We start from the raw sequence: 26,215 nt of genomic DNA, 5'->3' as shown, positions 1-26,215 counted from the left end.
GAGATTACGAGCGCCAAAGGTAAGGCAGTTATTACCAACCATCTCAGAGAACATCAAAAGCAAAATTTTGTTTCTCAAACATTGATCGGCTTTATTAATGTCTCCGGTGTGTCTAAGGGAATTCCGTCCGCCGGAGATTCTTTCCCCCATAGACAGAGGAGGATTCAAAAGAGGGCACTCTCCGGGGGGCGGGGTGTTGGGGGACGAATCTCTCTCGAGTGTCTCCGGGCTTCGTTTGATGGCGGAAACACCTTGCAAATGTACACTGCTTGTATTGTGTATTAACAAAAAATAAAAAAAGTCATACAAAACCACTAATACATAACAAGATGACCGTTCTCTGTTGAGAGTGACTATTTTCACTCATGCATCGATCTTTGCCTACTTCCCCTTTGCTCGGTTCAAGGATTATTTAAATAGTGGAACCATGCGGAACTGCATAATGGGCCCCCCCCCCATACAGATAAGGGCCCCGCCCCAGTCCCTGTGTTTATTTGAACTAGAGAGGGCGCTACACATAATTAGTGGTGACTTTTTGGAGGTGTGCGACCCCCCCCCCCGCCCCCCCTTTTTCAATTTTCTTTTTTCATAGGACAGTAGAGGTTACTTGGCATGCATGGGCGTGTTGTCCATCTGCGTCCTAGGGAACAAACTGATCCACATGCATGGTGCAGCAGGAAGAAAATAAACAACTAAAAAGTAACTGAATGGAGGACATCACTTCTTGCTCTATGATCTGAGGGTAGGTATAATTTCTTATGGCCAACTTCCTCTTACATATTCATATGTATAGTCGATTGATTGAATGGCACACTAGCTAGGCCTACTGCTCCAGTGTTACTATATTGCGATGTAAGTAAGTGGCCAGAAGTAGCGAGTACGGTCACGGTTGATATAAATGATAATGATGGTCCTCGGTCAAAATATGCATTGTTGAATGTATGGTTGATTCAACTTCGAGTGTGTTTGCATCCATTGCAATTAAAATAATCAACTGATTTGTAAGCCAATGCCAATAATATGGCAATGAATGCAACAGTCCCAATTTCAACTAGGTTGTCGCTGGGGTACGTACGTGGTCAGGGTCAGGATGCGCAGTGAGTCAGTTACTTACTTACTTTGTTGTCTTGTTGGGTGGGCTATTGAAAACTTGCCATGTTATGTCATGGCAGTGTCAGCGGGCATGCACTGATGCAGGCAGGGAATCGATGTCTAAAAAATTCAGGCTTGCTTGATGTTGGGTGTATCTAGTCATAGGGATAACTTTCCGTATGGCGCCACCACTTTTTCACTCATTTTTACAAAAAGTGATAACAGTAACTCATTGAGGTAAATACGATACTATATTATTTCATATCATATCGAATGAAAAAGTGGTGGCACCATACGGAAACTTTTCCGTTCGCAACTCTCAGCAGCAGAGGAGTCCAACCTGGTCCTGGGCTACTCTAAAGTTAGCCTTGCTCAAGGCAGTCGCATTATTCGCTCCGAAAAGACGCCGCTGTGAACCCACCCGTATACCCTGTTCATGGTGCGTGCGATCACACCGCATGACCCACCCGTATACACACTGTCAGATCGTACGAATACTGTGCACACAAGTCATTGCACTCGTACCACTAACCGCATGCGGAGGCCGTCAGGCCGACAGCCTTGTCGGGTCTGTATCTTCCGGGTTTAATGTGTTGTATTGAAAAAATTCCACTAGTGGACGAAATTGGGGGGCTCTCGGATATGCTAGTATGCAGCCCATGAATATGTATATCGTTCGTCAGACCTATCAGACAACACAGGATGTGAGGCAAATGAATTATTCATTTGGCGTCCAATCACGCACTTCCCTTTTCACGACCTTTGGACCCTATCATGCGTCCGTAGTGGTGGTGTGTGATGTAAACATGTCTCGTCTTTCGCGGGCATTATGGTAATGAGCTGACCGTGGGAACTCTTCGCTTATTATAGTAATGAGGTCAGTGGCTTCAACACAGACCCTACAAGGCTGTCGGCCTGACGGCCTCCGCATGTGGATAGTGTACGGGGCACCGTGTCGTGCCCATGTTACGCAGAGTGAATACGGGTGGGTTTTATACAACGGCGGTCTTTTTTCGGAGTGAATAATTCGACTGCCTTGAGCAAGGCTACTCTAAAGTCTTGTGGGATGGGGGAGGGGGGTCAGTATAACTTGGTAAGAGGTCATTTCCATGTACAGCAGTAGCTTACATACAGACACAGGCCTGCTTTGATCATTTTATGTATTACATTTGTAAGTAATTTATTCAAGGCCCCAGATGCAAGCAAATTTCAACTCTTTGGGTGTACCCCTGTTGAAGAAATGTCATAACATTAACGCTTAATTTTTTTCATTCAGGAATTTAAGCTTGTCAACATGGACTTGGCAAAGTCTGCCGCACTGTTCTTCACTTTGTCATCTTTAAGTCTTGTAGAAGGATTAGACAATGGTTTAGCCAGGACTCCACCCATGGGCTGGAATTCATGGGAGAGGTTCCGCTGTAACATAGACTGTGAAAATGATCCTAAGAATTGCATCAGGTAAGAAAAACTAATGAACATAAAGGACACATCCAGCAGCCGATTTCACAACACCTTACGCATTTGCGTAAGCCCACTTGCGCAATTTTAAAGGTGCAAGTTGCTTCATAAACATTGCGCAAGTGGACTTACGCAGTTGCGTAAAGTTTCGTGAAATCGGCTACAGGCCTGTATGGTTCGTTTTTGAAAGGGCAAGGGCATCAAGGCAATTTCTCCTTGGTAAAGGGCACCTATGTAATGATATTGTAAATTTTTACTGGAGCATTTCAAGGGCACCAAGGCAATTATCAGGGGGGCATGGAGGCAAATAATCGCCTTCAATGCCCTCGAGAAGCATCGGGCCTGCATAAATATCACAATACTCAAATTGCAGGCTGGTGAACAATGTAATCATCCAGGGGACAAATCAAGACGGACAGGGTACATCACTTGTGTAGTCAAACCCCTAATTCTAAAAAACTAAAGCCCATTTCACATGAGCGCAAACTAGCCAAGGTCCCTTGCTAAATTGTAGAAAGGTTGACAACTTTTACGAGATGTACCTTGTGTGAAAAGACAACAATGTTTGTGAAGTATCCAAAGTCCTTGTAAAATCTTGTCCAACATTGCTACAAACAGACTTCATCAATATTACACTTGATTTGGTTTATGAAGTTCACTTTGTTGAAACTAACCATGAGTGTAATTTATCTGCAGTGAGGTGTTGTACAGAGAAATGGCGGATGCATTAGCGCATGGAGGTTTTAAACAGGCTGGGTATGAGTTTATCAACATGGATGACTGCTGGATGTCTAAAGCAAGAGATGCACAGGGTCGTCTGCAGCCAGACCCACTCAGATTCCCAAATGGCTTAAAGGCTCTTGCTGATTATGTAAGATCATGTAATCAGTAATTTATGTAACCTTGTGTTCATCATCATCATCATCATCATCATGTCAGTTTGAAGGCTGTTGTCCAGTCTGTTCTGGGTTGGCCTGCCTACTCCCTATGGCTCTCCTCCACTTGGTCCTGTCCGTCGGGTCCCTTGTATTGACTTTCAAGCAGTTCTTGCGCTGTCGGCCAACGGGTTTTGGCCCACCCATAGCACACCTCTTAACCCGGTTTTCTCCACATGATCAAACCACCTTGTGTCGTGCAGTGAAAAGTGTAAAGTGAAATAGGTAATGATGATGATGATGATGCGAGGGCATATTCTATCCTACACCAACCTGGGCCTTAGTCGTAGCCCTCCACTCTTTCCTGTCTAGCATTAGGGCCCTCATCTCCCCTGTGTCACTAAGGCCAATATCCCACCGCAAAGTGTTTATGAATGTGGCTCGCCTCCGTCTCCCTTCTGCCTGTTCCCTGATTTGGCTCCCACAGAATGGTTTGATGAGCTGGTAGCTCTGGGTTTTTAAATGCAGTTGCCTGCCAGACAACATAGGCAATAGGAATAACCTTTCCAATAATTGTTTGTATTCACAGATTCATTCTAAAGGGTTGAAGTTTGGTTTATACCAGTCTATGGGTCTGAAAACCTGTGCGGGATATCCTGGCATATGGGGTCATATTGAAGATGATGCTAAGACGTATGCAGAGTGGGGTATAGACCTTGTCAAGATGGATTCCTGCTATAATCTTGGAAAGACGCTGTTTGGTGAAGGTATAGTGTATTTTTCTATGTCAAAATTGTGTATTCTTCTTCTTGTTGTCCATGCTGCGCCAGTAGTTGTTATCGCGCCCTCTTGTGTTGGCTTATCTTTGTCACCATCTTTGCAGTTGTGTTTTACTCTGTTGTTAACAAAAGTCCTTTTGTAAAAGCATTTTTATTTGGTATTCTGCTGGAGGCTACCTTGCGTTGTTACATCCATCTTCTTACCTTGGCGGCCTTTTTAACAACAAAGTAAAACGCAACTGCCAAAGTGGCGACATAAACCAAGGTAAGCCAACACAAGGCGCTGCTCAAATGCTATCCCTCTAGTAGTTGGCAAACTGAAGGGCAGTGTCCAGAGCCTTAGCTAGGTCATCAGTAGTAGTTGGTGATGGAAGTACGGGGCAGGTAAGGAGATGACCCATTGTCTGCCGCTCTCTGCATTCACAGGTGTCGGGACTGCCAAAGTGGTGACACAAACAAAGATTTTAGCCAACACAGGAGTGCACAATTACACTACTGGCGCTGCTCAAATGCTATCCCTCCAGTAGTTGGCACACTGAAGGGCAGTGTCAGTACCATTGGCTTGGTCATCAGTAGTAGTTGGTGATGGAAGCACGGGGCAAGTAAGGAGATGACCCATTGTCTGCCGCTCTCTGCATTCACAGGTGTCGGGACTTGCAGTGTATTCCCAGTTCATTGATGAAGAAGTTTTTTCCAAGTTTTTACAACTGCTAAAGAACTGACCCTGTATTTAACCAATGAAGAAGGCCCCTAGTGCCCAATGACAAGCCCCATATCGACTTTGGGTGTCTATGGCTGTGGTGTGTCATGGCCGAATACTTAAGGGCACCAGATTCAAACTCTGGTGTTTCTGATCAGCAGAGTGTGAGTTCCAATCCCAGTCGTGACACCTCTGTCCTTAAGCAAGACACTTCACCATGATGCGTCGTCCTTCGGATGGGACGTAAAGTGGTCCCGTGTGTTGTTTATTGCACATAAAAGAACCCGGTGCCCTTATCAAAAAAGAGAAGTAGCTCGCCCCAAGTCTCCTGGTTCGATTTGCTGCATATTACGCCGTCACCACCCTGTCAACCATTACATGGTGCTATGTAAAAGGAGTAGGCTCATAATTCAAATGTAGTCCCACATACCTTGCAGGAAAATAACTTACAGTTTCACATCTACGGAGATGATATACACTGTATTCTTCTTTCGACCTCGGCAACCACAATTCCATGATATCTGCACTCTCACAGATGTCGACATGCATTGATGAGATCATGTCTTGGATGATTGTCAACAGGCTCAACGAGAAGCTCAACGAGAAGACAGAGTTCCTTGTGGTAATCTCTGATCACCTTAAGCACCTCCTGCCTGCAGTGACTCTCTGTATTGGTACCAAGAGCATCCAGCCCTCTGATGAGAGTGTGCGCAATCTCGGTATTGTGTTTGACACTTCCTTGAGTATGAATGCTCAAGTAACATGCCTGTGTAAAAGTCCCAACTACCAGATGCGCAATATCTCTAGAATCAGAAGATTCCTTGATAAGGACACTTGCCATCTTGTTGTCCCGTGTTCTGATTCTTACTAAGCTTTACTATGGTAATACCCTGCTGTTTGGGTCAAACTCAACAGACATACAATGACTGCAGCGGCTACAAAACTGGGCTGCTAAACTTGTCTGTCGTGCCCAAAAGTATGACCATTCAAGATCTTGGAGGATAACCTTCAAGATATTGGTGTCTGTGTGTAAATGCACAGCACCTGGCTATCCTCTTGCCTGTCTCTCCATCGGCCTGGTCGCTCAAGTCTACGCTCAGCATCCGACACTACTCGCGTCATGGAACCCAACTCAATCAAGCTTCTTATTAGTTGGTTTCAAGTCGCACATTCTCCAATTTTGTTCCACACACCTGGAATGCACTCTCCACCTCAATCAGGAAAGCCTTCTATTGGTTTTGACATCACCCTGGGCCTATAATTCTAACTGTGGCCCTTATATCAGTCAAATTTTCTTTACTGTTTCGTTATTTTCAGGGCAGGTATTGTCGACTGCTATGCCCTGGGCACAGTTAACTTTGGCGTCATCTTGATAGACATAGGGGCATAGCTATTGCAATGACTCCCTTTTAACCAATCAGATTAGAGGAATCTATATATGAGGTATATAATACTTTCTGTTGACTATTTTCTTATTCAGGTTTCATCAATATGTCCCGTGCCCTCATTGAGACCCATCGACCTATTGTGTTTTCATGTGAATGGGCACATGAACTCAATGTAAGTTATTTTTTTCTTTGTAGATATATTTTTCAATGAATCTTCAATACTGCTTTTAAACCTCCCATCTGAAGGACAACGCAAGGGTTAAGTGTCTTGCTTCAGAACACAAGTGTCACAACTGGGACTTGAACCCACACTCTGCTGATCAGATAAACCAGCGCTTGAGTTCGGTGCTCTTAACTGCTCAGCCACGACACCCCCTTGCTCTGGAGTAGGGGTGAACAGTAACTTCCTTTGGTATTCTTGGACCCAATTGAATACGGACCTAGGCAGAGACACTGTTAAAGTGGGCTGTGTTTCACAGGGATAAGTGATACAGTGTGAAAAGGTCTTTAGTAAGTGTGATAACATCTGTGATTAGGTGTCCCCAAGATTATAAAGAAAACCTGTATTCTTCAGCAGAGTGTGGGTGTGCATTTCGGTCATGAAACTTGTGTCCCTGAGCAAGACGCTCAACTGTAATTGCTTCTCTCCACCCAGTGGTAAATAGGTACATGTGAGGGCAGATTATTCTTGTGATTGATTTAGCTTAGTAGCGCATACTTGTTGTACATGGCCTGTGCACTCCCCAAGTAGCTGAAATGGTTTAAGGAATGAATTAAGGCTCAGTGAACAGATGTAATCATGTTGAAAGCGCTTTGAGGCACCCTTCTGGTGTGAAAAGCGCTATATAAAAACATGTTATTATTATTACTATTACAAATGCATGTAATATACTTTTTTGAAACAGTTTTGTTGATGTAAGTAACTCTTTATCATTTGATCTTATTTGCTCAGCCAAACTTCACTGAAATTGGAGAATATTGTAACTCGGTACGAGATTTTGAAGATATGCAGGATTCCTGGGACAAAGTGCTTTTCATTCTTGATTGGTTTGCATCAATGCAAGACATCTTGGCTAATGCGTCTGGACCAGGGAGATACAATGATGCAGACTTTGTAAGTGACAACAGACTTCATCTTAAGTGTACAATATGTAATTCATGGAAACAACATTTTAGACAAACAAAAGTTAAAATCTAGGGGCCTTTCTCAAACTTCGGCTTATGTTCAAACCTCGTGTGCAATATGCACTGCTCCAAAATGCAGGTCGAGCTGCGTTTCTACTAAGTATGCAATGCGCAGAGCCTAAGCTGGAGCCAGAGCCTAAGCCAAGGATTGAGAAAGGCCCCAGTTTTCCTAGAGGTGGAGAATGTACTTGGCTCCTTAAGCCATTTTGAGATATGGTGGACACACTCATATGACGCTATTAGGTATGGGTAAATTTGTCGATGTACACCCAAACCAAATAGTGTACTTCTTTAGTTTCCACCATACCTCAAAAAGGCTAATGGGGTTAAAGAAACAACTTTGCACATGGAAGAACAAATGTTGTCAATTACTGATACAGAGAAAAGGTGCACACTTTGTTACTAATTCAGATGTTGTGCTTTACAATTCTGTGATGAGTGCGTGTCATGGCTGAGCTCTGGTGTTCGGGAGGTATCTTATTTCTGAAAAGAACTGTCCTGCTTTATAGCTACTACCCGGGCGGAAGGTATATCAAATTGGCTGAGACTACTGTACTTTAGCTTATAGGATCGTAATTAACTGCACTACCACAGAGTCGGTTCTTGAGTTGGTCTCAACGTTTCGAATAGCTTGCTCTAGTCGTCATGATTACTAATGATTTTGAAAGCAAAGGTTTCACTAACCTGGTTGATGATGAACATCTTTTTCTTCCTCTAGCTGATTATTGGCGATTTCACCCTGAGCTATGAGCAAGCCCAGTCTCAAATGGCTCTTTGGTCAGTCATGACATCCCAGTTGTTTATGTCCAATGACCTACGAGATATTGATCCCAAAATGAAGGAGATTTTACTCAACTTGGAAGTCGTAGCTGTCAATCAGGACAAGCTGGGCAAGATGGGCAAGAGAATCTACAAGGTAAGACATTTGCTGACTTTTCTAATAAAATAACTCATACTGTACAACATGATATTTTCTGTGTGTTGATTTGTATTATTAGGGACTTTTTGTTTTCGACGACGGATGGTTCTGCGATGGTAAAGATGACATTTGGCGTCATCTGCGCATGCGTCGGCTTTGAGGACGGTCGTCCCTCAATTTTTACGACAGTACTTGGGATGAATCTTTGTTGTTCTGAAAACGACAACGTTTAGCTGAACAACCGTCGCAGAACCATCCGTCGTCCAAAACGAAAAGTCCCTATTGTATCTTGATGATGGGGTCGCCTTCACAAAGAGTTGACTAGTCCTAGGAGATGTTAAAAACTGAAGGCTAGTCCTAAGTTAGAACCAGTAACTCCCAACTCAAGAACTCTTTGTGATATCCACCCCTGGTGTTTTTTTTTGTGGGGAAAAACCTGAAGCAAGCTGTGTAGGCTCTCTAGTGGGGTAAGAAATGTAGTGCATTATGTGCAAAGCCATAAGCAGAAGAACAATTATGTTGGTTTCAAATCAATTATAATATAAGTTATTACACAAGCGCGAGTTGAATACGGAAAAATATAGCGCTTCTGCGTCCCCGGCCTCGTTGGATATGGAACGCAGACGCGCTATATTTTCCGTATTTCCACGAGCGCGCGTGTGATAACGTATTTATCTTCAAGCAAACTTGGCGCGTGACATAGAACACACAAGACGCATGGTAGTGATATTAGCCGTGCAATATAGGTTTTTATCACCACTCCATTCTGCCAATCTGATTGGAGGATTAGCGCGTACTTGAAGATAATAGTAAAAATAACAGTGGCTTCTTATATAGCACTTATCTCTGTCACTCAGTGATGCTCAAGGTGCTTCAACATTAATTGTTTTCTGCAAGGTATTGTGGAGCTATGTTCTGAAGTATTAAACCTATTCATTGACATGGCGTTATGTAATTGTAATGGTATACAAGGTGTTGTGGTCCAATATGCTGCGCTCAAACTAGGAACACCGGGGTGAATCTGTGTTCTTTTTTGTAACTACACAACACATGTACCTACTGGCAATGATGGTTAGGTGTCTTGCTTAAGGACACAAGTGTTAAAAGCAGGACTCGAACCGACACTCTGCTAAGCAGAAATACCTGAGCTGGAGTCCAGTGCTCTTAACCACTCGGCCACGCAATCAAACATCACACGTGAAAAGCAACGAGTTGTCAAGTGTAACACTTTGTTCTCAGTCCAAGGAATCATTTGTGTTTACAAGGAGTGGTGAACTGTTGCTGTGATCAATTATGTATCCTCTTTACATTCAGAATTCCTACTTTGAGGTGTGGACTAAAGAGATGGAAAATGGATCATATGCAGCTGTGATTTTCAGTCGAGCTACGGATATGCCTCACAACTTCTCAACAACCATGAAGGATCTTAAGATCACTGACTCACCACTTTACTCAGTACGAGACTTGTTCAAGCACAAAGACATTGGAAACTTTAAACAAAATGATAAATTGGAGGTTAGTGTTAATCCTAATGGAGTAGTGATGATTAAGGCTACACCAACAAACAATAAACAAAATGCATCTCTGTGGAAGGAAGGGAAATGAACAAAAATTAAACAAAATCTGAAATATTCAAAGACTTTCCAGACATTGTTTTCTGAAGACTAGTTGTTTATGTGTTCTCTTATAGTCACTAAAAGTTAGTTATATGTAGTACTTTAATTATTTTTTATAAACTGCTCACAAAAAGTAAGTAAACTTTTTTCATTCCAGTATATTTGTTATTATTTAATACTCTCTTTGTATATGGTATATATCAATGCAAAGCTGAACTGTTCCTCTTTAAAATGATACCACATTTGCAATGATTACATGTTGCTGAACTTGGCTACACGAATAACAATGAGCCAAAGTCACAAATCAAATGTGCCAAAATTACCGTTGTTATGTGAATGGTCAATAGGTAATGCTCAATAATCGAACCGATCAAGCTTTTCAGAACCATGGCTTTAATGATTTGGGTACATTTCACAACTTTTATAACTCTTACAGTGATGATGTTCAGTGGAATGGTAGTTAGGGGAGTCGGGTGGCTTGGTGCATGGGAATTGCACTACTACTGTGACAGTTGATCTTTAAATTAATAATGATACTTTAATACCAAATTAATTGTGACACACTAGCTTTTCAGCCTGCAATAGACCTTATTGAATAACCCCTTTTTGCTATGAAAAGTCGCCATCTTGTAGGGCGAACCGTATGCGCGTCCAAATGCGTACATCATCGAGGCACGCAGCACGCAACATTCCCGGTTTGATTTCTGTGGCACATGCACGCACACACACCAGACAGACGCCATCTTGTAGGTCAGACATTTGAGCCGCGTGACGTCATATTCAATACAGTCTATTGTGCCTTTCACTCTGGCATAGACCTTATGCATTTACGTCATCCAGCGGCCATCTTAGTGAAAAAACGGTGACGAAACAATCGAAACGCACAGATTTTTTAGGCGCGGTGCACAGGATTGGCCAATGAACAACCTCCTTTTGACCTCTAGGTGAGGGCGCCCTACTGAAATGACGTCATGTGCATAAGGTCTATTGCAAGAGATTGCATTTTTTGTCATTTGGGTGCGAGTCATGTTCCTGAAATATTATTTTTATGTTATATTCATTCAACGATGATTATCTGAAACTTTATTTAAAATCTATTGACTGACTATGTCAGATGCCACCTTTTCCACAAAAGAGTGAAAATAAATAACACCTAGCTAGTGCAGTTGCCATGCAAGTTTTCTGCATGATTAACGTAAATACATAGGAAGTACCTGGGGGTCTTTCACTTTTTAATTGTTCTACTACAGCAAAGAGGAAGAGTCTTACAACCATGTAGATTAGGCTAGTCTTTGTTAAGTAAATCACAAGAAGTCCTAAAACTGCTGGACGTTATACTTTTGTTTGCTGTAACTTGATTTCTTGCGGATTATATTTGTCCTATTGTTTTTGTTTCAAGAAATATTTTCAGTAAAGTAACAGTCAGGAGATACAGTAAAGTACTCAGTAAAAAATTCAAGCAAAACAAACGTGTCATAAATTGTCAACAATTTAAACTGAATCATTTAATCTCACATTAAATTTAAGAAATTAAACAAGTGATGGTTGATTTGAAAACAAAAGGTGGTTCTTAAATAACCAAATCACAGTAGGGTGTAAATGATCACCAATCACTGAATGAACTACAAAGTAATCTATAAAAACTGCCAGTTAGAGGTGATTTGCGTTTCAAGCATTAATGTTTATGAAATGTAATCAGGGAGAGGTAGAGGGGGAGGGGTGAATTTTAGGTAAGATAGAGTTGTGACCCTAAAAGTCTTCATTGCTGCTGGTGTAGTGGCTCAAGGTAAAGCTCAGCACAGTAGTTCTCCTGTGTGATGGTAGCTCTTGGGCGGCGCATGTCCAATGAAAGTTACTGAATTTGTCCATTCTCTCGCATTGATGACTTGGTGAATTTCAGCAGTTCTGTACTTGTGGTAGTCCAAATTACTGAATGTGTTTTGGCTAGATAGTTTAGTTTCGACTATTAAATTGTACTTGCATTCATTTGCTTAGCAGAATATGCTAATAACAGGCTAGCTAAAGTACAAAGGATGGTAGACCCCCCCCCCCCACCACTGTTCAAAGACTATTATCTATTTAGACCAGTTTGAAGCTCATTATTTTGTTTAACTTTAGTTGACAAAACAACTCGTAGAAATGCTTATTAATCGTAGAAAGGAATATTAAGAACAGAACTTGGTGGAGATTGCCATGCTATGCTTTTTTCTCTTGATCAATTGCTGGAAGAAAACAAGAAATAAATAAAAATCATGAGTTATAATACTATTTTGTTATAATCAATTTATTTATTCATTTTGTGGGGGAGCTCATGCATATTTAATATTTTAATAACATTTGTCTGCACACGTGACATACTCAGTCGACATAGCCTACAATTACAAAGTACATGATTTTGATTTGGAATTTGAAAAAAGTTTACACTGGAGGATGGCATTTGGCAACATTAATTTTTTTTTAATTAAGCACAATGGTCAATGTGATTCGTGATTATTATGGATATGATGATGGCTTACATTCTTTGGTTGGAAGTGGATTCTTTTCTTTTGTTTCCACACTCTTCAGTTTGCCCTTGTTGAACGTAGTAACTTCTGAGATATCTCCTGGTCTGTCACCCATGTTGATACTTCTCCTGGATAGAAAAATAGATAAAATGCAGAAATATGTGAATATAAATTACCTTTTTTGCCCCATTTATTGTCTTAATCATGTTAATTTGACCCAGAACTGACATGACTGGGCTGGGGCGCTGTAGGCCCCTAATCCCTTTTTTGAAATTTGTCATTCGGTCGTACAAGATGACAAAATTTGAAAAAAAGGAGTACAGCGCCCCAGCAGCCCAGACTGGGTCTAGTCTTAATTCTTGTTAGGCCTACTTTGTACTTAGTTAGTTAAAGTTTTTAGACTCTATTTGACTTTGGTTTGGTTTGCGGTTGGCCAGGTTGGCCTTGCGGCTTGCCTATCTGCTGATCTGGTCATGCCTCGCCTGTCATGCCTGTCAGCTGGTCAGTGTTAGTTGGTGCCCATAATAATTCAAAATTTTCTCAATTTAATACTTAGGCATGATTGCTAGGCCTACTGTACTGCTACTCTAGGTAGGGGCCTAGCTTATTTCTAGTTCATACGTAGACTTTTAATTTTTAAATGAAACTGAGTGAAAGTGCCCTTTCCCTTTGCAAAATCAAAAATGGTTTTGTTTGCCCTATCACTTATCAATATCAAATGACAAAGAGTCAAAGCTGAAATTTTAGGCCTGCATTACAAGTCAAGTGCAATCAGCATGATCAGCAGATGAATAGAATCTGGATAACACTAATATTTTTAACACTAAAAAAAATGACTAAAACAGTAGGGGCCTAACACTTTTTAAAACAGCAGAGGTAAAAACCATGGAAACTGAGAAATGAGGAAAGAAATCACTCTATCTTATAAATCTCAGTCTCCCCCTGAAACGTATATGTTGAGGGGGTGTCTGTGAAATCACTAAAGACTGAAATCACCCATTATAATTAATTATATTTGCCAAGTTTATTTTGAACATTTGTTTATTAGAAATCAAACTAGGCCTAGAGGCTAAGCCTACACAGAAAAAGTAGAACCCGATCTGACCGTTACCATGCCGACTGGCATGCCTGATGTCAATGTCATGTCAAATTTTATTCATTAAATTGCTGTTTAAAAAGGATAGTTTTTAAGTATTTACCGAAATGAGCAGCTTCAGCACTATTTATACGTCAGTCGGTCTGGTTGCCTTTTGCAGTTACTCAATTCTCAAACACTGAACTTCGATGGAAGGGAGAATGATGCGAAATGAATTATTGCGTGCGTTCGCAAAATTAAATTTCTGGCTAGCATTTTTTTGTTTTTTTACGCGCGCGCATCCGCGCAGAAGAGACAGCGGACTGTTTTTTTATCGAGTGTACAGTCGTTCGTGCGCACATTTACATACGCGCGTACGTGTGTTATTGATGGCATGCCCTGGATGGTGGTGGTGCGCATGTTCAACAAGGTGTCGTCTTTTAACTTTTGAGAATATCCATACGCGTAAAACGCTGTTCAGCCGCGCATGTGCGGCTTTTGCCCGCCAAATCCGTTGCCGACACGATATTTCCCCGGCTGTGTGTGAACGTACCATAGCACAAATAGGGGTAAGGAATTTTATCTTTGCAACTTTCTATAATTTGTAGTGAACATAAGTGTGTCTGTTTATAAGAAAAAATGTAAACCACTGAAACATTGTTTATTCATTGGAAATATTCAACAATGCTTGATCCATTTGTGTATGTTTGTTTTTTTCTTTCGACCGCTTGGAAAAGACTCCATTAATTTTGAGGCAGACTGTCATAATTTTACCCTGGCAAAAAGCCCAGTTACAGTGAACGCTCTGTTTTTCATGAATGTTTTGCCACCAAAAAGTTTCCAACAAAAGAATTCTCTTAAAATAATTGAAAAAACACCTATCAAGTCGGGTCTGGTCGTGGAAATGTGAGCATGTAAAATTGTTCAACAGGTATTGATTTTTGGGTAGTTAATAATATTGGTTATTCATTATTAACTCACTAAGGTTTCTTATCATCAAGTGAGAAGTGAAAATACAATGTTCCTGACTACTATTGTCTTCTATAGACAAGCTTTCAAATGAACATTCCACAGCAATTTATAAGGTAGTTAAAACGTGATTCAATTAGGATCAAGATAAAAATGACCTTTCTTATTATAACGCTCTCATTGGACAGAAGTGTTAACGTTTAGTTCATTTAACGGTCCCAATAAATAGCGCCCTCTTACAGTTCGGTAAACCAGGGACACCATGACGTCATCATCACACAACCTCTCTTTGTCGGCGGTCAACCCGCATCTTCGATCGTGCTCACGATTTTCGCTTCCCGCTCGACCCCATGCTTTGCCGCATGCAGGAGGTTGGGGTAGATTTTTTTTTAACGGTCCCCTTGTATACCTCCCTCTACGGTTGTACTAGTTTCATACCCCCCCCCCCCCCGATGACGTCACATTCATAAAGACAAAACTTTATCCGGCGGCCGCCATTTAATTCCTCGGTTAAGGCGACTAAAACTTGAACTTTAAGCTCGTTTGGACAGCTTTCAGAACTGACAGTTTGCTCATAATTGCCTTTTGGAAACAGGACAATGTGCTTTTGATATTAGGGTAAGTTACGATATGAAGAAATGTAACAGTTGTTTTTCTTTTGCCTATAAAAAATTAATAAAATAGGATGGTCATGATTGTCAGTCACACACCATGCATAATGCACACTGCGCAAACAAATGGCAGGCTTATTTTGTGCTGCATCTTTTTCGTGAAAAAGGGCAGGTAGATATTTGAATTGCACGCTCATATAAATTTATAGCTCCTACTGAACTGAGCCAAGTTTCACAAAGCTATTAAATTAAGCAGAAAATACTGCTTGACAAAGTCCCTTGTTAATCTACTATTTTAATTACTTTTAAGTTTAAGTAACCTGTCCTGAGATAAGCTTACTTATTTGTTATACTTTCCTTTATAAAAAAAAAAAAAGGCCCAAGCTGAGCTGAGTGGGGCTCACACACAGTCACAGCCACACACATTACAATGATTTTAAACTATCATCAACCATGTCAACAGCTCTCCATTGCATTGATTGTTACCTAGTAAGTTTTTATGCTAACAATTATTTTGAGTAATTAGCAATAGTCATTATAGTGTCCACTGCCTTTGAATAGATAGAGTGATTTTTTTATAATTTTACTTTACATTTGAAAATGTTTAAATCACAATCTCATTGACCTAACTTGTCCAATAATATTAAAATTGTATAATGTCAATCTTTAGTAATACAAATTAAAATTCCAGATGCCTGTCCATATTAGTATCACTCGGTCTCTTTTTGTCACTTTCCTTTCAATATCCACATGCTTTCCTTGTTTTGCATTTATATTACTAAAGAAATAGTTTTTTTTTCAATTTACACTAATTTACAGATACTGTTCAGACAGTGAGGACATCTCTGGACTTTACATGGGAAACTAGTGACAAGGAGCCAAGATTCATTAAAAGTTCAAGACCAGCAAAGGCAATATTGATGTTTCAAGTTATAAAATATTTTTAAACCTTCGGACAGTGTGAAAATGTTGTAAACCTTAATACACGATTACTTTGTTCAGTAGGATTATTTTTCAATGAGTCAAACTACAGGAGAAAGGGGCTGAAATTCAATTCACAAAGGCTACTTTAGAAAACAATAAATTATGAAAAGGGGACATAGAAAAGGGTTACCTACTAAGCTTGTGTTTTTAAGCTCAATAACCAATTCTCAAGAAAAAAACACAAATTAATAGTACTTCTATTAATCAAGAATTTAAGGGGGTATCCATTTATTCTTTGATCGGAAATCAACCTCTCAATCATTTTTTTATTGATCGGAAATTAACCTCTCAATCATTTTTTTATTTATTTTTTCACTCTGCAGGCAATGTTTTGTAAACAAGGGACAAGAACTCATCAGTAGGATTTGAAGCGTTGCATGGTTGGAGTAATAACCAGGTGACGTTTGGGGTAGCACCATTTGTAAATCTCTTTTGAGTAATGTTGGTTCTCAACCAGTGGATGAAAACAGACAATTTCCTCAGAACACTACTCACAAGAGATTTTTACCTTGCACACACATCACCTGAAGAACCCATCAGAAGAAACATCAACCATCAACGCTAATGATGTTGGAATTGTATTACACGATACTAAACTGTAAAAAAAAAAAAATTGATCCTCGCAGCAAATATTAAAACAAAACAACTTTTTAGTTTTTGGTACTGCTTAAAAAAGTGCTAGAAAAACACAAGTGAGAATTAAAGCTTGACAGTTTTTTGATAATTAATGTTCACTAGTTATAATATAGAGAAAACTTGTGACGTTCGACAACAACTACTTGGTGTTATGTTTATGTTAACAATTACAGTTTTACCAAACTTATTTGGAATCATTCATTGACAAATCAGAGAAAAACCACATGAATCATACAAGGCTACTTGTCAGGAATTTTATCTTTGCAACTTTCTATAATTTGTATTAAACATTAGTGTGTTTGTTTATAAGAAAAAATGTAAACCACTGAAGCAATTTGTAAATAAAACATTGTTTATTCATTGGAAATATTCAACAATGTTTGATCCCTTTTTTTTTTTTTTTTCGACTCCATTGTTTTTGAGGCAGACTCATAATTTTCCCCTGGCAAAAAGCCCAGGTACAGTGAACGCTCTGTTTTTCATGAATGTTTTGCCACCAAAAATTTTCCAACAAAAGAATTTTCTTAAAATAATTGAAAAAACACCCTATCAAGTCGGGTCTGGTCGTGGAAATGTAAGCATGTAAAATTGTTCAATAGGTATTGATTTTTGGGTAGTTAATAATATTGGTTATTCATTATTAACTCACTAAGGTTTCTTATCATCAATTGAGAAGGGAAAACACAAGGTTTCTGGCTACTATTCTCTTCTATAGACAAGCATTCAAATGAACATTCCACAGCAGTTTATAAGGTTGTTAAAACGTGATTCAATTAGGATCAAGATAAAAATGACCTTTCTTAGGCTCATATTGGACAGAAGCGTTAACGTCTAGTTTATTTAACGGTCCCAATGAATAGCGCCCTCTTACAGTTCGATAAACCAGGCACTCCATGACGTCATCATCACACAACCTCTCTTTGTGGGCGGTCACCCCGCATCTTCGATCGTGCCCAAGATTTTCGCTTCCCGCTCGACCCCATGCTTTGCTGCTGCAGGAGGTATGGGGTAGATGTTTTTTTAACGGTCCCCTTGAATACCTCCCTCTACGGTCGTACTAGTTTCAAACCACTACCCCCCCCCCCCCCCCCTCGATGACGTCACATTCATAAAGACAAAACTTTATCCGGCGGCCGCCATTTAATTCCTCGGTTAAGGCGGCTAAAACTTGAAAATTAAGCTCTTTTTGACAGCTTTCAGAACTGACAGTTTGCTCATAATTGCCTTATGGAAACAGGACAATGTGCTTTTGATATTAGGGTAAGTTACGATATGAAGAAATGTAACAGTTGTTTTTCTTTTGCCTAATTAGTAAAATAGGATGGTCATGATGATGATTGCCAATTAGTGAGTCACACACCATGCATATGCACACTGCGCAAACAAATGGCAGGCTTATTTTGTGCTGCATCTTTTTCGTGAAAAAGGGCAGGTAGATATTTGAATTGCAAGCTCATATCAATTTGTAGCCCCTACTGAACTGGGCCAAGTTTCACAAAGCTATTAAATTAAGCACAAAATACTGATTGACAAATTCCTTTGTTAACCTACTATTTTAATTACTTTTTAATTTAACTTAGAAGTTAAGTAACCTTAGATAAGCTTTGTTATTTTTTATACTTTCCTTTATTTATAAAATAAAAACCAAGCCCCAAGCTGAGCTGAGTGGGGCTCACACACAGTCACAGCCACACACATAACAATGATTTTAAACTATCATCAACCATGTCAACAGCTCTCCATTGCATTGATTGTTACCTAGTAAGTTTTTATGCTAACAATTATTTTGAGTAATTGGCATTAGTCATTATAGTGTCAACTGGCTTTGAATAGAGTGATTTTTTTTTATAATTTTACTTTACATTTGAAAATGTTTAAACCACAATCTCATTGACCTAACTTGTCCTATAATATTAAAATTGTATAATATTGTCAATCTTTAGTAATACAAATTAAAATTCCAGACGCCTGTCCATAATCACTCAGTCTCTTTTTGTCACTTTCCTTTCAATATCCACATGCTTTCCCTGTTTTGCATTTATATTACTAAAGAAATAGTTTTTTTTTCAATTTACACTAATTTACAGATACTGTTCAGACAGTGAGGACATCTCTGGACTTTACATGGGAAACTAGTGACAAGGAGCCAAGATTCATTAAAAGTTCAAGACCAGCAAAGGTAATATTGATGTTTCAAGTTATAAAAATTGTTAAAACCTTCGGACAGTGTGAAAATGTTGTAAACTTTAATACACGATTACTTTGTTCAGTAGGATTATTTTTCAATGAGTCAAACTACAGGAGAAAGGGGCTGAAATTCAATTCACAAAGGCTACTTTAGAAAACAATAAATTATGAAAAGGGGACATAGAAAAGGGTAACCTACTAAGGTTGTGTTTTCAAGCTCAATAACCAATTCTCAAGAAAAATACAAATTAAAAGTACTTCTATTAATCAAGAGTTTAAGGGGGTATCCATTTATTTGTTGATCATAAATTAACCTTTCACTCATTTTTTTGTTAATCGGAAATTAACCTCTCAATCAATTTTTTTGTTTATTTTCTCACTCTGCAGGCAATGTTTCGTAAACAAGGGACAAGAACTCATCAGTAGGATTTGAAGCATTGCATGGTTGGAGTAATAACCAGGTGATGTTTGGGGTAGCACCATTTGTAAATCTCTTTTGAGTGATGTTGGTTCTCAACCAGTGGATGAAAACAGACAATTTCCTCAGAACACTATTCACAAGAGATTTTCACCTTGCACACACATCACCTGAAGAACCCATCAGAAGAAACATCAGCCATCAATGCTAATGATGTTGGAATTGTATTACACGATACTAAACTGCTTAAAAAAGTGCTAGAAAAATACAAGTGAGAATTAAAGCTTAACAGTTTTTTGACAATTAGTTATAATATAGAGAATACTTGTGACGTTCAACAACAACTTCTTGGTGTTATGTTAACATTGACAGTTTAACCAAATTTATTTGGACTCGTTCATTGACAAATCAGAGAAAACCCACATGAATCACACAAGGCTACTTGTCAGGAATTTTATCTTTGCAACTTTCTAAAATTTGTATTGAACATTGGTGTGTTTGTTTATAAGAAAAAATGTAAACCACTGAAGCAATTTGTAAATAAAACATTGTTTATTCATTGGAAATATTCAACAATGTTTGATCCCTTTGTTTGTTTTTTTCGACTCCATTGATTTTGAGGCAGACTCATAGTTTTCCCCTGGCAAAAAGCCCAGTTACAGTGAACGCTCTGTTTTTCATGAAAGTTTTGCCACCAAAAAGTTTCCAACAAAAGAATTTTCTTAAAATAATTGAAAAAACACCCTATCAAGTCGGGTCTGGTCGTGGAAATGTAAGCATGTAAAATTGTTCAATAGGTATTGATTTTTGGGTAGTTAATAATATTGGTTATTCATTATTAACTCACTAAGGTTTCTTATCATCAATTGAGAAGGGAAAACACAAGGTTCCTGGCTACTATTCTCTTCTATAGACAAGCATTCAAATGAACATTCCACAGCAGTTTATAAGGTTGTTAAAACGTGATTCAATTAGGATCAAGATAAAAATGACCTTTCTTAGGCTCATATTGGACAGAAGTGTTAACGTCTAGTTTATTTAACGGTCCCAATGATTAGCGCCCTCTTACAGTTCGATAAACCAGGCACTCCATGACGTCATCATCACACAACCTCTCTTTGTGGGCGGTCACCCCGCATCTTCGATCGTGCCCAAGATTTTCGCTTCCCGCTCGACCCCATGCTTTGCTGCTGCAGGAGGTATGGGGTAGATGTTTTTTTAACGGTCCCCTTGTATACCTCCCTCTACGGTCGTACTAGTTTCAAACCACTACCCCCCCCCCCCCACCCTCGATGACGTCACATTCATAAAGACAAAACTTTATCCGGCGGCCGCCATTTAATTCCTCGGTTAAGGCGGCTAAAACTTGAAAATTAAGCTCTTTTTGACAGCTTTCAGAACTGACAGTTTGCTCATAATTGCCTTATGGAAACAGGACAATGTGCTTTTGATATTAGGGTAAGTTACGATATGAAGAAATGTAACAGTTGTTTTTCTTTTGCCTAATTAGTAAAATAGGATGGTCATGATAATTGCCAATTAGTGAGTCACACAGTCACACCATGCATATGCACACTGCGCAAACAAATGGCAGGCTTATTTTGTGCTGCATCTTTTTCGTGAAAAAGGGCAGGTAGATATTTGAATTGCACGCTCATATCAATTTGTAGCCCCTACTGAACTGGGCCAAGTTTCACAAAGCTATTAAATTAAGCACAAAATACTGATTGACAAATTCCTTTGTTATTTTTAACCTACTATTTTAATTACTTTTTAATTTAACTTAGAAGTTAAGTAACCTTAGATAAGCTTTGTTATTTTTTATACTTTCCTTTATTTATAAAATAAAAACCAAGGCCCAACCTGAGCTGAGTGGGGCTCACACACAGTCACAGCCACACACATAACAATGATTTTAAACTATCATCAACCATGTCAACAGCTCTCCATTGCATTGATTGTTACCTAGTAAGTTTTTATGCTAACAATTATTTTGAGTAATTGGCATTAGTCATTATAGTGTCAACTGGCTTTGAATAGAGTGATTTTTTTTTATAATTTTACTTTACATTTGAAAATGTTTAAACCACAATCTCATTGACCTAACTTGTCCTATAATATTAAAATTGTATAATATTGTCAATCTTTAGTAATACAAATTAAAATTCCAGACGCCTGTCCATAATCACTCAGTCTCTTTTTGTCACTTTCCTTTCAATATCCACATGCTTTCCCTGTTTTGCATTTATATTACTAAAGAAATAGTTTTTTTTTCAATTTACACTAATTTACAGATACTGTTCAGACAGTGAGGACATCTCTGGACTTTACATGGGAAACTAGTGACAAGGAGCCAAGATTCATTAAAAGTTCAAGACCAGCAAAGGTAATATTGATGTTTCAAGTTATAAAAATTGTTAAAACCTTCGGACAGTGTGAAAATGTTGTAAACTTTAATACACGATTACTTTGTTCAGTAGGATTATTTTTCAATGAGTCAAACTACAGGAGAAAGGGGCTGAAATTCAATTCACAAAGGCTACTTTAGAAAACAATAAATTATGAAAAGGGGACATAGAAAAGGGTAACCTACTAAGGTTGTGTTTTCAAGCTCAATAACCAATTCTCAAGAAAAATACAAATTAAAAGTACTTCTATTAATCAAGAGTTTAAGGGGGTATCCATTTATTTGTTGATCATAAATTAACCTTTCACTCATTTTTTTGTTAATCGGAAATTAACCTCTCAATCAATTTTTTTGTTTATTTTCTCACTCTGCAGGCAATGTTTCGTAAACAAGGGACAAGAACTCATCAGTAGGATTTGAAGCATTGCATGGTTGGAGTAATAACCAGGTGATGTTTGGGGTAGCACCATTTGTAAATCTCTTTTGAGTGATGTTGGTTCTCAACCAGTGGATGAAAACAGACAATTTCCTCAGAACACTATTCACAAGAGATTTTCACCTTGCACACACATCACCTGAAGAACCCATCAGAAGAAACATCAGCCATCAATGCTAATGATGTTGGAATTGTATTACACGATACTAAACTGCTTAAAAAAGTGCTAGAAAAATACAAGTGAGAATTAAAGCTTAACAGTTTTTTGACAATTAGTTATAATATAGAGAATACTTGTGACGTTCAACAACAACTTCTTGGTGTTATGTTAACATTGACAGTTTAACCAAATTTATTTGGACTCGTTCATTGACAAATCAGAGAAAACCCACATGAATCACACAAGGCTACTTGTCAGGAATTTTATCTTTGCAACTTTCTAAAATTTGTATTGAACATTGGTGTGTTTGTTTATAAGAAAAAATGTAAACCACTGAAGCAATTTGTAAATAAAACATTGTTTATTCATTGGAAATATTCAACAATGTTTGATCCCTTTGTTTGTTTTTTTCGACTCCATTGATTTTGAGGCAGACTCATAGTTTTCCCCTGGCAAAAAGCCCAGTTACAGTGAACGCTCTGTTTTTCATGAAAGTTTTGCCACCAAAAAGTTTCCAACAAAAGAATTTTCTTAAAATAATTGAAAAAACACCCTATCAAGTCGGGGTCTGGTCGTGGAAATGTAAGCATGTAAAATTGTTCAATAGGTATTGATTTTTGGGTAGTTAATAATATTGGTTATTCATTATTAACTCACTAAGGTTTCTTATCATCAATTGAGAAGGGAAAACACAAGGTTCCTGGCTACTATTCTCTTCTATAGACAAGCATTCAAATGAACATTCCACAGCAGTTTATAAGGTTGTTAAAACGTGATTCAATTAGGATCAAGATAAAAATGACCTTTCTTAGGCTCATATTGGACAGAAGTGTTAACGTCTAGTTTATTTAACGGTCCCAATGATTAGCGCCCTCTTACAGTTCGATAAACCAGGTACTCCATGACGTCATCATCACACAACCTCTCTTTGTGGGCGGCCACCCCGCATCTTCGATCGTGCCCAAGATTTTCGCTTCCCGCTCGACCCCATGCTTTGCTGCTGCAGGAGGTATGGGGTAGATGTTTTTTTAACGGTCCCCTTGTATACCTCCCTCTACGGTCGTACTAGTTTCAAACCACTACCCCCCCCCCCCCACCCTCGATGACGTCACATTCATAAAGACAAAACTTTATCCGGCGGCCGCCATTTAATTCCTCGGTTAAGGCGGCTAAAACTTGAAAATTAAGCTCTTTTTGACAGCTTTCAGAACTGACAGTTTGCTCATAATTGCCTTATGGAAACAGGACAATGTGCTTTTGATATTAGGGTAAGTTACGATATGAAGAAATGTAACAGTTGTTTTTCTTTTGCCTAATTAGTAAAATAGGATGGTCATGATGATGATTGCCAATTAGTGAGTCACACACCATGCATATGCACACTGCGCAAACAAATGGCAGGCTTATTTTGTGCTGCATCTTTTTCGTGAAAAAGAGCAGGTAGATATTTGAATTGCAAGCTCATATCAATTTGAAGCCCCTACTGAACTGGGCAAAGTTTCACAAAGCTATTAAATTAAGCACAAAATACTGATTGACAAATTCCTTTGTTATTTTTAACCTACTATTTTAATAACTTTTTAATTTAACTTAGAAGTTAAGTAACCTTAGATAAGCTTTGTTATTTTTTATACTTTCCTTTATTTATAAAATAAAAACCAAGGCCCAACCTGAGCTGAGTGGGGCTCACACACAGTCACAGCCACACACATAACAATGATTTTAAACTATCATCAACCATGTCAACAGCTCTCCATTGCATTGATTGTTACCTAGTAAGTTTTTATGCTAACAATTATTTTGAGTAATTGGCATTAGTCATTATAGTGTCAACTGGCTTTGAATAGAGTGATTTTTTTTTATAATTTTACTTTACATTTGAAAATGTTTAAACCACAATCTCATTGACCTAACTTGTCCTATAATATTAAAATTGTATAATATTGTCAATCTTTAGTAATACAAATTAAAATTCCAGACGCCTGTCCATAATCACTCAGTCTCTTTTTGTCACTTTCCTTTCAATATCCACATGCTTTCCCTGTTTTGCATTTATATTACTAAAGAAATAGTTTTTTTTTCAATTTACACTAATTTACAGATACTGTTCAGACAGTGAGGACATCTCTGGACTTTACATGGGAAACTAGTGACAAGGAGCCAAGATTCATTAAAAGTTCAAGACCAGCAAAGGTAATATTGATGTTTCAAGTTATAAAAATTGTTAAAACCTTCGGACAGTGTGAAAATGTTGTAAACTTTAATACACGATTACTTTGTTCAGTAGGATTATTTTTCAATGAGTCAAACTACAGGAGAAAGGGGCTGAAATTCAATTCACAAAGGCTACTTTAGAAAACAATAAATTATGAAAAGGGGACATAGAAAAGGGTAACCTACTAAGGTTGTGTTTTCAAGCTCAATAACCAATTCTCAAGAAAAATACAAATTAAAAGTACTTCTATTAATCAAGAGTTTAAGGGGGTATCCATTTATTTGTTGATCATAAATTAACCTTTCACTCATTTTTTTGTTAATCGGAAATTAACCTCTCAATCAATTTTTTTGTTTATTTTCTCACTCTGCAGGCAATGTTTCGTAAACAAGGGACAAGAACTCATCAGTAGGATTTGAAGCATTGCATGGTTGGAGTAATAACCAGGTGATGTTTGGGGTAGCACCATTTGTAAATCTCTTTTGAGTGATGTTGGTTCTCAACCAGTGGATGAAAACAGACAATTTCCTCAGAACACTATTCACAAGAGATTTTCACCTTGCACACACATCACCTGAAGAACCCATCAGAAGAAACATCAGCCATCAATGCTAATGATGTTGGAATTGTATTACACGATACTAAACTGCTTAAAAAAGTGCTAGAAAAATACAAGTGAGAATTAAAGCTTAACAGTTTTTTGACAATTAGTTATAATATAGAGAATACTTGTGACGTTCAACAACAACTTCTTGGTGTTATGTTAACATTGACAGTTTAACCAAATTTATTTGGACTCGTTCATTGACAAATCAGAGAAAACCCACATGAATCACACAAGGCTACTTGTCAGGAATTTTATCTTTGCAACTTTCTAAAATTTGTATTGAACATTGGTGTGTTTGTTTATAAGAAAAAATGTAAACCACTGAAGCAATTTGTAAATAAAACATTGTTTATTCATTGGAAATATTCAACAATGTTTGATCCCTTTGTTTGTTTTTTTCGACTCCATTGATTTTGAGGCAGACTCATAGTTTTCCCCTGGCAAAAAGCCCAGTTACAGTGAACGCTCTGTTTTTCATGAAAGTTTTGCCACCAAAAAGTTTCCAACAAAAGAATTTTCTTAAAATAATTGAAAAAACACCCTATCAAGTCGGGGTCTGGTCGTGGAAATGTAAGCATGTAAAATTGTTCAATAGGTATTGATTTTTGGGTAGTTAATAATATTGGTTATTCATTATTAACTCACTAAGGTTTCTTATCATCAATTGAGAAGGGAAAACACAAGGTTCCTGGCTACTATTCTCTTCTATAGACAAGCATTCAAATGAACATTCCACAGCAGTTTATAAGGTTGTTAAAACGTGATTCAATTAGGATCAAGATAAAAATGACCTTTCTTAGGCTCATATTGGACAGAAGTGTTAACGTCTAGTTTATTTAACGGTCCCAATGATTAGCGCCCTCTTACAGTTCGATAAACCAGGTACTCCATGACGTCATCATCACACAACCTCTCTTTGTGGGCGGCCACCCCGCATCTTCGATCGTGCCCAAGATTTTCGCTTCCCGCTCGACCCCATGCTTTGCTGCTGCAG

At 38.5% G+C, this 26,215-nt stretch overlaps 1 protein-coding gene and 4 long non-coding RNA genes across 5 annotated transcripts; all 5 read left to right on the top strand.

The window, feature by feature from the left end:
* Positions 1–598: 598 nt before the first annotated feature.
* Positions 599–12,081, top strand: LOC139935746 (alpha-N-acetylgalactosaminidase-like). Its single transcript, XM_071930312.1, has 8 exons — positions 599–742; positions 2,369–2,550; positions 3,247–3,421; positions 4,015–4,192; positions 6,385–6,464; positions 7,245–7,406; positions 8,196–8,393; positions 9,711–12,081. Exons 2-8 carry the CDS (start codon positions 2,387–2,389, stop codon positions 9,999–10,001), a joined length of 1,248 nt encoding a protein of 415 aa, XP_071786413.1. The 5' UTR covers positions 599–742; positions 2,369–2,386; the 3' UTR covers positions 10,002–12,081.
* Positions 12,082–15,039: 2,958 nt separating this feature from the next.
* LOC139935750 (uncharacterized) lies at positions 15,040–17,132 on the top strand. The gene is made up of 3 exons (XR_011785850.1): positions 15,040–15,178; positions 15,991–16,082; positions 16,479–17,132. It is a non-coding gene; the product is annotated as an uncharacterized lncRNA (long non-coding RNA).
* A 757-nt stretch (positions 17,133–17,889) lies between these two features.
* On the top strand, positions 17,890–19,814 carry LOC139935749 (uncharacterized). Its single transcript, XR_011785849.1, has 3 exons — positions 17,890–18,051; positions 18,879–18,970; positions 19,366–19,814. It is a non-coding gene; the product is annotated as an uncharacterized lncRNA (long non-coding RNA).
* An 876-nt stretch (positions 19,815–20,690) lies between these two features.
* LOC139935747 (uncharacterized) lies at positions 20,691–22,626 on the top strand. Its single transcript, XR_011785847.1, has 3 exons — positions 20,691–20,854; positions 21,691–21,782; positions 22,178–22,626. It is a non-coding gene; the product is annotated as an uncharacterized lncRNA (long non-coding RNA).
* Positions 22,627–23,502: 876 nt separating this feature from the next.
* On the top strand, positions 23,503–25,436 carry LOC139935748 (uncharacterized). Its single transcript, XR_011785848.1, has 3 exons — positions 23,503–23,667; positions 24,501–24,592; positions 24,988–25,436. It is a non-coding gene; the product is annotated as an uncharacterized lncRNA (long non-coding RNA).
* Positions 25,437–26,215: the final 779 nt, after the last annotated feature.

This window comes from Asterias amurensis, chromosome 4, assembly GCF_032118995.1.
Source record: "Asterias amurensis chromosome 4, ASM3211899v1".
Taxonomy (NCBI): domain Eukaryota; kingdom Metazoa; phylum Echinodermata; class Asteroidea; order Forcipulatida; family Asteriidae; genus Asterias; species Asterias amurensis.
This window is presented reverse-complemented; position numbering and strand designations above follow the sequence as displayed.

What these genes read in the sequence shown, in the direction of transcription:
- LOC139935746 (XM_071930312.1), top strand. Translation starts at nt 2,387, where the DNA reads ATGGACTTGGCAAAGTCTGCCGCACTGTTCTTCACTTTGTCATCTTTA. An exon ending in AAAGACGCTGTTTGGTGAAG is followed by an intron (nt 4,193 to 6,384) that starts GTATAGTGTATT and finishes TTTCTTATTCAG; the next exon opens with GTTTCATCAATATGTCCCGT. An exon ending in AATGGGCACATGAACTCAAT is followed by an intron (nt 6,465 to 7,244) that starts GTAAGTTATTTT and finishes TTATTTGCTCAG; the next exon opens with CCAAACTTCACTGAAATTGG.